This window comes from Dermacentor variabilis, chromosome 5 (genome assembly GCF_050947875.1).
Source record: "Dermacentor variabilis isolate Ectoservices chromosome 5, ASM5094787v1, whole genome shotgun sequence".
Lineage (NCBI taxonomy): Eukaryota > Metazoa > Arthropoda > Arachnida > Ixodida > Ixodidae > Dermacentor > Dermacentor variabilis.
This window is the reverse complement of record NC_134572.1, coordinates 66,544,007-66,555,740: the sequence shown is the minus strand read 5'-3', so window position 1 is coordinate 66,555,740 and position 11,734 is coordinate 66,544,007. Positions and strand designations below refer to the sequence as shown.

Below are 11,734 nucleotides of genomic sequence, written 5' to 3'. Positions count from 1 at the left end.
AATTACTCTATCAATCTCATATACTCCGTAACTCAGACTAAAGCCACAAATTTGCGGTTATATGTTTGGTGTTCTTTTAATGCATAAATAATAATGACTGAGCGTTCAACGAAGATTGTTATCTTTTTGTTTCTTTCTTCAACAACACAGGTGGGGATGGCTTGGATTTAGCGCTGGAAGTACTATGGGAATTGTGCGAAACAAGTGGAAATACTCCGCGAGGTAAAATCATACACTATGTGCATGACAGTAACACCACTAGTACTATATTTATGTTGTTGAGAAACATCTGTAAACGTTACTCTCATTTCGCGGTTCTTGAACAAGAGGAAAATTCAACCAGCTATATTAAATTAGAGCTTAACCTGAAAAGTTTATTCTGACATGATAGCTTCTTTAAACACACTGCCAGCTAAGATCCTAGGTTAAAAACGTGTGTGTTCTCCTTTTTCACAAGCTTGGTATGTCGTAAAGACATGACAGTAAATGTTGGTACTTCAGAGACGTAAACGTCAGTATGAGTGTGCTGCTTCCAGTGGCTCCGCCTGCAAATTAAGTATAAAAAAAATATGTGGCACTTCACCGAGAACGCCGGATATACGCTTCCCATTCTATTTTCCAGGGCTTCAGTGACGACTATCCTGGCGTCAATGACCGGTGGCTTCGTGGGAATGGCAATGAGGTTGGTTACATCGTCATCAAAATGTTTTCTTGGTCTTCTCGGTGCTATAAAATATCAAAGTGTGTCCAGTTCGCACAAAAACTCCGTTTTTTATGCACGTAAAGTGCATGACGTACAGGACGCCAAATGAGCAGGGTGTCTTGTTATAGAGGGTGATCATTTTTAAGTTTCATTGAACTTTTAATAATCGCGCCTGTGGCAGATGGCATAATTCTTGTCCTTGAGCTGGATTATTCGAAGAGGCGGACATTGCTAGCACGGGAAATCGGAACCAATATATCCAACAAATTAACAAAAAATGTACTCATTAACTTCCTGATTAATTACCTTATGGCGCATATTGCAATTTACGCATTGTAGCCGGCGAGCTTGCGAGACGTGTCCACTTGAAATTAATTCCCAGGATGACACCAGTTTTTAGATATTGCCCAAAGTGAGGAACGAAATACATGGGCGTTCGAGTTACTTTTGTGCGTCAATGCACAAAAGAGTGTTTCGATAAACAACTGTAACAATAGTGCATTTTTTACGGCAAGTTTGGTGACGCATATCTCTAAACTGGCGTCATTCTGGAAATTTATTTCAAGTTGATACGTCTTGCAGCTAGCTACATTTCGCAAAATTTCATTATGTGCCGTAAATTAGTTCAAAAGATAATCAGTGGATTTTAATAATTAGTTGAATATGTGTTTCGATTTCTCGTTCAAGTAATGTCCGCCTCTCTGAATAGTCCAGCTCAAGGACTGGAATGATCTTATCTGCAACAGGCCACTTTTAAAGATTCCATAAAACTTAAAAATGATCACCCTGCATAGCTTAGCGCTAGTATGCCTTCATGACGAGTAGTGGCCATATTATTTATTTACGTCTTCACAATTCCCGTTTTTTTTTTCTTTCAGTTTCATATTGAAGAAAGGTCAGCATGATGTCTCGTGGCTCATGAACACCGTCATGGGATCGCTTGTGGCTATCTCAGGTAGTATTTTATCTGTATCTAAGGTCTAGAGAAAAAAATCGCATGTCCTGATTTAACTTCAAATAAAAATGTAAGCAGAATAGATCAAGCGTGCTTTTATATGTTCATATGGTATAGGCTTCGGTCGTCTGTGTGCAAACTCTGAATTCAAGAAAGATGCGCTCGAACGATTTCACAGCGCCGCGCAGTGTTCCCAGTTTAAGGACTAAAGGTTTGACGATTGCGGTAAAGACGGCAGCCACTGTATGCAAACTGCAGCCGAAGTCGGTTAACACAACGTCTCCATTTGCCGGGCTAAGCATCGCGGAAGTTTGACTAAATGTCTCTCGACATTAAAGCGAACGTTAGGTCCTCGGTGCCCATCAAAGCAGCGCGAAGCTATGAACTCCTTTTCTTCATAACTTGTTCATAACTTGTCGGAAGAGGCTTGTCGTCGAAACTTACTGAAGGTTTTTCACTCAGAAAGACTCATTTCTCCACATTAGGCGCCAACATGACAATTTCTCTGCCAAAGAAAGACCCTTGCTCTACCGTCTAGAACACTTCCATTAACGAAAATGTCGCGAGCTTTCTCCCTCTCGCTCCTTTTTATTTAAAATTCTCGGGTCCGCCTTCCTTTAGGGCCATTCTATCTATTGGCCCCTTACCTCGAATAGCAGCATGTGGGCGAATACACGCCGGCAAACACCAACCGTCCTTTATAGTAAAATAACTTTCTGTCTTCTTTCTCAATCGCTCATGTGTATATTTTCATTTGACGCGCACACGGCACGGTGAACAAAAAGTTCGGCAGCATGTCACACCTGCTGCGCACTTCGTAATGCATTACGTTATACAATCGGAGGGGTCAGACTTGTTGCAAGACAACAAACGAGCCGCAGTGCGAAGTACACGTGTGGCGCTTTAGATCGACCTCCTCAGTGACACATGCGAGCACGTAATGCATTACCTAAAGGTGCAGCATGCTTGTCGCCAGTAAGTGCTACAAATGTGCAACACAAGCGGAACACAATTGCGTTGCATCCTCTCAGCAGGGGAAAGCAGCACTCGAACGCCTCGCACCCGTCCCTCCGCACGTCACACCTCGTTTCTCGCTTGGCGAGCATCCTCGGCCGTTGCGTACGTCCGAGGCCTACCGCGCGATGCGCTAGGCCCCGGGCGAGCGTTCTCCATCGCCGTCTCTCTCGCTTCGCAGCCAACTGTCGCCGCAACCGCTGCCGCCGCCGCCGCCGCCGCGTGACGTTAGCGACGCAACACCTGCTTTTTTTGTGTGTGTGTCTTTGCGCGTCGCTCGTTCCCCTCTCCACCCTCCGTTCGCTCGGAGATCACGTTTCCTTTTTCTTTTTTTTTTTGTACCGCTCGATTAGACGCTGCGTTTTTTTCAAGGCCATCACAGTCCATCGACAGTCCATCGGACCTGGAACGTAACATCATCAACGAGAGAAACCCGCTGGCCTTGGCGGTCAAGAGAATTAAGAACACAGGCACAATCATCAATGCTTTCGACGGACTCAAGGTTCCGAACTTCGTACGCTATGGCCCAGTCCTTGTGAAATGCTTTCTTTATCGCAAACAAGTTGACATCTGCTACGCGTGCGGCAAACTCGGCCATCGTGCCGACGTTTGCCCGACTCCCGAAGAGTCCACCTGCAGAGGATGTGGGGCAGTCAACCCGGACGATCAACACCAGTGCACGCCAAAGTGTGGGTTGTGCGGAGGCCCACACCCTACGGCGGACAAAACGTGCAAGGAGAGATTCCAGATCCCATACATCGTCAGAAGGAGGCGATGGGAGAGTGCGACGGTGGAAGCTTCAACAAGTGGGGCTTCGTCAACACCACATAGCAGCGACATCAAGAATCACTTCGAGCAACTTCCACCGCAAGAGCCTAAGGGGCGCTCCCGATCCAGGGGACGCTCTGGCTCCAGAGGGAGCCCACGGAGTCGCTCTCGATCCAGAGGGCGCTCTTGTTCCAGAACCAGGACCAGATCACGCTCCAGGGGTCGTTCCGGATCCTGGCGCCGAGGCAGTCAAGTCCGGTTCAGGTCCTGCTCGAGGTCCTGCTCCAGGGATCGCCGACCCGAGTGCTACCCAACCTGGGCCGACCGAGTTCGAGGAACGCCGGAAAAGGTAACGCGGGGCTCACCGCCAGAGCATAATAGAGGTAACAACAGACTAGCACAACTTGAGCGCGAAAACGAGATGATGAAGAACACCATAGCTCGATTGATGACAGAAATTGCCGAAATTAAGAAGGGTAGTCAACCCGTCATGGCTGACAAGCAGCCAGCCACTCCCCAGCCAATGGAAGTCCCCATGGTTAAGAAGAGCGATTCGGATAAGCAACCGGCAGCTCCTCAGCCAATGGAAGTCCCCATGGTTGAGATGATCGATACAGAGAGGCCCGCTAAGAAGAGGGCAATCGCTAACGAGCAAGAAAGAGCACCAGGCAGGGCCAAATCGGAGATTCGCGAGTTGCTCTCCGCTCTAAGAGACAGCATAAAGCAGATAAATGAAAAGTTCTCGCTCTTCCACAGCAACATGGCGTCCATGGAGGAGCGCACTAATCAGCGGATCATCAAAATTGAATCCTTCTTAGAAAACGTTGTAACACCTGTGCTGGTACCTAAAGCTCCTACACTCCCAGCAACAGCATCGACTAGTAACAGCTCGGGGGCGATCGGCCCTCCAAAGGTTAGCACAGCACCTCAAGAGCAATACGATGGCCACTCAAACTAGCTCATTCAGAATGTGGCAATGGAATTGCAGGGGTTTCCTTCCCAAGAGGGCTCCCCTGCAACAATATATTCGCTCACACGCAGAGAAGCCAAATGTTATCGTTTTACAAGAAACATTAACATCTAACGTCATGCTGTCTGGCTACAAGCCCGTAGCAAAACATGAAGAAGGACCGGGGATCGCCGTACTGATTAGCAACAAGCTGACCCACATCACTCACGACCTTAATATGACCGCAAGTACAGTCGAATACATGATGATAGAGATAATTCCTAGCCCAACTAACCGCGAAAGTATATTCATCCTGAATGTCTACAGCAGTCCCAAAGCTCCACGACAACGCTTCAAAGCCCTAATCACCAAGGCCACGCAACTAGCACGCGACTCCCCTTTGATCATAGCTGGTGATTTCAACGCGCCGTACCACTCCTGGGGCTACCCATATAACACTAACAAGGGGGAGGAACTCTGGCGTGAGGCCATAAACCTAAACTTGATGCTAGTCACGGACCCAGCGTTCCCCACCAGATGTGGAACATCGTCGAGCCGTGACACGACACCGGATCTCACCTTTGTCAGGAGCAATGCAGCCGTCAAGTGGACGAACCTCGGGGTAGACTTTGGTAGCGACCATTACATCTTGGCCACGCACCTCCAAGTCGAGGAGAAGAGCCAGCGTATGTTCCAGTACACAGACTGGGACAAATTTCGCAAAATTAGGGAAGAGCGAACGGAGTGTGTGGGGAAGCCTAGCCTCGAACAATGGGTTGTACAGGTTAAACAAGACATCAAAGCTACTACCAAAGAGGTTTGTACCGATCTTCCAGTGGAAAAGATGGACAGCCGTCTGGCTCACCTGTTGGAGGCGAAGCAGTCGCTCCTCGCCAGGTGGAAAGGACAACGGCTCAACCGTAGGCTAAGAAAAAAGATATCGGAAATCAATAGAACTATAGAGGAACACTGCAGAGCCCTTTCTAAGCAACAATGGGATGAGGTGTGTAACTCGATCGACGGGCAGCTGCGCAACGGGGGCACCTGGAACCTCCTAAAGCATCTCCTCGACGAGACAAACACTAAAACCAACCAACGCAACACACTGGCGCGCACCCTACACACAGCAAAGCGAAAATATTCGAACAATGAAATTTTATCCAAACTAGTGAAGAAGTACCTATCAGTCGCATCGGGCCCTACACCACCTTCCCCTGACTACGAAGGCTCCGACAACCCTGAGCTCGACGCAGAATTCGGGATTGAGGAGATCAGGCAGGCGCTCCATGCCCTCAACGGCAGATCGGCTCCGGGTCCGGACAAGATCACAAACAAAGCTCTACGGAACCTGGACGAAAAGTCCATCGAATACCTAACGGACATCATTAACCAAACATGGAGCAGCGGTAAAGTCCCGGAAATGTGGAAATCGGCCAACACCATTCTTATCCCCAAGCCAGGCAAGCCGCCCAGCCTCGATAACCTCCGCCCAATTTCGCTCACATCGTGCGTAGGGAAGGTTGCTGAGCACGCAATCCTAAACAGGCTTTCACGCTACCTGGAGGACCACGACATTTACCCGCACAACATGATCGGCTTCAGGGTCGGACTGTCGACGCAGGACGCGATGAAGCTCATCAAGCATCACATTATTGACTGTACTACGCGGGACACGAGAGCCATACTAGGTCTAGATCTGGAAAAGGCCTTCGATAACGTTCTTCACTCGTTCGTTTTGAACACAATCTCGAGTCTTAACCTGGGGAAGCACTTTCATTCCTACACGAGATCTTTCCTGTCAAACAGAGAAGCCACCCTTAAGATCGGGGACCTGACTTCAGACATGATCAAGCTGGGGTCTAAGGGGACGCCACAAGGGGCAGTCATATCCCCAACTCTCTTTAACCTCGTCATGATTGGGCTATCCAGGACACTCTCTGCTATCGACGGTATCAGTCATACCATATACGCAGACGACGTTACCATCTGGTGTACGGGAGGTAGTGACGGACAGGTAGAGACGGCCCTGCAAGAGGCGATTGATGCTACCCAGAGATACCTTGAGTCCACGGGCCTTCGGTGCTCACCGCACAAGTCGGAACTGCTACTTTATCGACCCAAGCGAAGAGGCCCGAAACCAAAGGGGTGGAAACCACTCGCCGATTGCGACATAAACCTGCGCACAAACGACGGAGGATATATTCCGAGGGTGGATGCTATCCGGATTCTCGGCATGATGGTAGAGTCGAATGGTTCAAACAACCAGACAGTGCTGCGACTCACTAAGAAGACGGACAATGCCATCAGACTAATAAGAAGAGTGGCCAACCGGCAGCAAGGCCTCGGAGAAGATAACCTCGTGAGATTGGTACATGCGTTCGTAATGTGTCATTTCACTTACGTCGCGGCTATGCACAACTGGCAAAGATCGGAGCGGGATAAGCTCAACGCATTAATCAGAAAAGGAATAAAGAGAGCGCTTGGCCTCCCCATATACACTCACACGGAACGCTTACTTCAACTTGGCATGCATAACACGCTAGAGGAAATAGCGGAAGCACAGGAGAGGGCCCAGTTCGTCAGGCTATCTACCACACAAGCTGGAAGACACATCTTACAGGAGCTGGGCGTTTCCCCCACAGTAATCAAAACAAAATTCTGTAGCATCCCTCGAGAGCAGCGGGACCGCATCATTGTCGCCCCGATCCCACGAAACGTCCATCCAGAGCACAACGTGGGAAGACGTCGGGCGCGCGCGAAGGCTCTCCTGGAAAAGGCTCGTGAACGGGCTTCGGAGAACAGTTTCGTAGACGCAGCGCGCTACGTCGACGGACAGGCCTTCGCTGTAGTTAGCGTAGATCATGAAAGGCAAATAACAAACGCAATCTCGATTCGGACGACGTCCTCTGAGATCGCAGAGCAGGCTGCAATAGCGATGGCCTTATTGGACGACAAGAGGACATCAATCTACAGTGACTCCATATCAGCTGTTAGGGCGTTTGCCAAAGGAACCATATCCGAGCTGGCCCTAAGGATACTAGGAAGCAAGGAGATCAAGCCACACACATTGATATGGTTTCCAGCCCACATGGGACAGATCGAGGGTGCCCCGCCCAACCTCAACGAGTCGGCACACGGAGCTGCGCGAGGGATCATCAACCGCGTAGCTACCGGGCAGCGTGACTCTGGGGCTACTGACAATCGGGACTCTCCTTCCTCCTGCACGGAAATTACTAAGCACTTTTATTTGGCTCGGAGGATCTACCCCCTCCCACATTGCAAACTCAATAGACCTCAAGCTTTGACACTAAGGCTTCTACAGACGGGGGCTTGCCCAAACCCCCTACTTCTTCACAAGGTGTACCCCGAAATTCAGACAACAAATGCATGTGCACTATGCAATGATTTAGCGAATTTACCTCACATGCTCTGGCGATGTCCCGCGTTACACAGCGATAAAAACAACACTTCTTCACGTTGGGATGTGGTCCTACACAGCCCCAACCTCGAAGAACAGTTATGGGCTGTCCAACGGGCCCGCGACGCGGCGGAGAGACTCGGCCTCTCTGTCCCGACATGGGAGCGGCCCGCTGCGCGCTAGTGCGCGCCCTAAAGGACCCTAATAAAGTTTTTCATCCATCCATCCATCCATCACCCAACGAGTCACCTAAACACTTAAGGCTTTCACCTTAATAAACGTTGTAGCGAAGCTCTGTCTGTCGCCTCGTACACATACACACGCGTGATCGGCGCAGGCGGCGCGCCCATCTTCCGTCCCTGGGCCGCGTTGGTGGTGGGCGCCGTGGCGGCCCTGCTGGTGCTGGCGGCCATCCCGCTGCTGGACCGGCTTCACGTGGACGACCCGACCGAGACGTTCGCCGCGCACGGGGTCTGCGGCCTCTGGGGGCTCCTCGCCATCGGCCTGTTCCCCGAACGCGACACGCTCATGGACTACACGCACGGCCGCTCCGGACTGCTGGCCGCCGGCGGGGACGCCAGCCTGCTCGCCGTGCAAGCGGTGGCCGCCGCTTGCATCATCGCCTGGGCCATCGGTGCTTCGACCGTGCTGCTGCTCGTGAGCTTCTTATTCGTCCCGAACAAAGTATCTAAAAGGCCAGTTGCGGGGTTGCGTGCTTCAATTGGGAAGCGCCATATTCCTTATGACTGTGCAGTGGAGACGATGAAGCCTCTTTCGCGGTAAAATATACGTCGGCGGACGTCACTATGATAATCACTACTCAATTTATTTATTTATTTATTTATTTATTTATTTATTCATTCATTCATTCATTCATTCATTCATTCATTTAGGAGCTGCTTCGCCTTTTCAAGCATTACAGTAACGGATGTGGCTAAATCCTGCAATGCATTATAATTGACGCCCAACTAAACGCGCTAGGCGCAATAAAAATAATCATTTGACACGTTAGCATTTGCAAGTGAAAGATGATCTTTCTTATAGTCCAAAGATAAAGCTAAATACCTAATATTGCCTTTATACTACTAAATAACTGTACACTTAGTTATTTTAAGGCACATGTTGCTATTGGTGAACTGAGACACGTCATTATTCGAGGTAAGTCGTCATTATAGTGTGGAGCCCGCCTTGGCGCTGACGCTGGCTTGCGCTCAGATGAACGAGACAAGAAAAAGAATGACGGGCATACGTCATCATCGAAGCAGCCTATGTGCCGATTGGTTCTTTTTTCTTTCTCGCGCGCTATAGTGCATGGTGGCTCGGACGCGATTCGAACACGCAACCTTCTGATCTAGTCAGATTCCCGAGACTTGCACCACTTTTGAGATACTCTCCAAGGACCTGAGAAGAAACGCAGTGACGTTCAAGTTAATATATCTCTAAATAACCTACGTTTGCGCGACAGTGGGAGACGTAAACAGGAACACCAATTTGTTTTGTCACAAAGCTTGAGGAAGATTATTTTGTAGGTGACGCTCCCCTAAGGACTCCTATATACTACGCCTCGAGCATCGACCGGTTTCGATTCCGAAATTTTTAAGGTGTGCTCTAAATAACCAGGTCAATTAATGCCAGTCCTAGTTAATTGAATAATTAATCAGTGATCATTACAGATTTACTTACAAGCGCTGCCTATACTAATGCGCGGCTGAAACGGAACACCACCACCACCACCAATAAAAAAAACACGTTATCTCCACTGCAGTTTCCATTTTATTTTTGGCTTTTGGTTTTTCCCGTTTGATGCAGGTGACAAACAATACCGTTCACCCGCTGTGATGACTGAGAGGCTGTGGCGTTGCGCGGCTGGGCATAAAGTAGTAGGCTCGATTCCCACGGGCACCGAACGCAATGACGCTTATGTTATAGTATTCGGTGCACTAAATAACCACTATGCGACGATAGCGTTCCACTGCTGAGGTCCAGGGATCCCGCACGTTTGTTCCAAATTAGCGTGGAGCTCCCATTGCCACATTTCTCGTAGTCCTTGCATAGATTTGGCGCTTAAAACCTCAACAATTCATTACAGTCGATGCTTGAGAACGTATACAGCGAATTATCGGATATAACAAAGTAAAAATGTTTGTAGCCGATATCGTGGCGTAACGAATATACGTATATAACGCATACCGGATATAATGAAGGTGTCTTCGTGTCAGGTTCGACTTCGCTATGACTACGTCCAACCACATAGCTATTGCCGTCGCACCAAAGTGGAAATTTCTGGTAGAAAAAAAAATACACATGCCGAAACGTTTGCATTCGGCACAGGAGTTTTATCGGAGGCGTAGGCCTCCGATAAAAGGCCCTCAGCAGCGCGAGAATTGAAGTGCCACTTTCATTTCTATGTTTTGTTCACGCATTCGCAGCTGATCAAGTACACGATCGGACTGCGCATGACTGCCGAGCAGGAAATCCTGGGTCCTGACCTCGTGGACCACGACATCGAGCACGACTACAACTCGCCTTTTCTTCGCGCACTGCAGGAACACTACCGAGCCGGTCGCAAGTTGAAAGCGCTGAAAATTAAAGTGGATATTCTTAGAGAATAAAAAGAAAAAGCACATTTCTGCCGGTACGTGTTAATTACGATACTTCTGGGTTTTGCAAAACCCAGCTACGAGTCATCTTCGATTCTTCAAGACAATTTAGATGTGTGACATACGCACAGCTGTCGACGTACTTTCTGCAACCTCGAGCCACGTAATAACGCAGTGCACAATGACAACCTATATTAGGTGATTTACTAATCGCCCTAATTTTTCTTAAGCGCGATAACATCGGAGCACTTGTCACGCAATTTTACAGAAGCTCGAATTGAATAAATGTGTCCGTAATTCAAGGCTCATATCATTTATTATTGGCGAGGTGAAGGTAGCTGAGAGAGTTTACTGTATAGTTGAAATGACAAAGCCATCAGCGCAGATGAGAATACGCAGTTCTGTTTAAGCGCCAGAAAAAGCAAAGCAGAGAGTGAGTGCGTGTGTGTGTGGGAGGGAATGTGCGCGCGCCTGCGTACGGGGAGGGGGGTGCTGTCTATTAGCAAATTGCGGTGCAAGGTTTTTAGCGCGTCATGCCGTTGTCATGTCGTGAGCGCTGCGGTCTGGAACGTCATTTAAGGCCGATGGCGATGGGTTTGGACTGGCGCTGCTCCGGTAGGATCTCGAATAGCCGAGTAATAAGCTTCGTTGAGAGGAGAGACGTTTTCAGAGCGAAGCAGAGGCCCAACGGCGTCGATAACTTTACCGCAGGAAAGGCGAGAAAATCCGGCGCGTAATGGAGTGTAACCGTAGTCGCTGCATTACCGACACCAACGGTCGGAAGCAACTGCAACGAATATATTAGGCAACTGTCACAACACTGAAAGACATATTCGCCGCAAATTAGACACAGACAAAAAGAAAGACACATAGACAGGGACACGGGCGGCACTTCCAACTGAGTTATTTAGGTTGCAGACCCAAAAGTAAATAGACAAATACACGCACCCGCTGGCTAATCAACAGTTGAGACAACCAGCGGCCAAACAATCTCGACTTCGATTGATATAACAAAATAAACGTATCACTTATACAACTAGAGTTTTCTTCTTATGTAGAACGCTTATGTAGTATGGGCAAATCGCGCGCCACGCCATTTTTCTCCAGAATGTTTATCTCGCGGAAGCGTCGTTCGCACATGCAGGCATTGAAGTGTGCGGGCAAATGACCGCGCACTGCATTGCCATCTTTTTTTCTTTCTGTCTTTCCTTCTCTCTGTTTTTTTTTCTTTCTTACTCCCGTGCTAAAAAACTTGGTGTTTTGCTGATATTAAGTTCGAGGACCATTCGAACGTCGGTGAAATGTTAACACGATTGGAAAGCGCCAA

The 11,734-nt window shown here is 48.8% G+C and overlaps 1 protein-coding gene across 1 annotated transcript; it reads left to right on the top strand.

Moving 5' to 3' along the window:
• Nucleotides 1-157: 157 nt before the first annotated feature.
• Nucleotides 158-10,527, top strand: LOC142583561 (putative ammonium transporter 3). The gene is made up of 6 exons (XM_075694049.1): nt 158-222; nt 623-682; nt 1,582-1,658; nt 8,145-8,464; nt 10,237-10,376; nt 10,485-10,527. The coding sequence occupies exons 1-6, from the start codon at nt 185-187 to the stop codon at nt 10,525-10,527; spliced, it is 678 nt and encodes a 225-aa protein (XP_075550164.1). The 5' UTR covers nt 158-184.
• Nucleotides 10,528-11,734: the final 1,207 nt, after the last annotated feature.

Bases quoted from the DNA above. Each gene is read 5' to 3' on its own strand.
- LOC142583561 (XM_075694049.1), top strand. From the start codon at position 185: ATGGGAATTGTGCGAAACAAGTGGAAATACTCCGCGAG. The intron at 683-1,581 runs GTTGGTTACATC...TTTTTCTTTCAG, and splicing joins TTCGTGGGAATGGCAATGAG to TTTCATATTGAAGAAAGGTC. The intron at 10,377-10,484 runs GTTGAAAGCGCT...TGCAAAACCCAG, and splicing joins CACTACCGAGCCGGTCGCAA to CTACGAGTCATCTTCGATTC.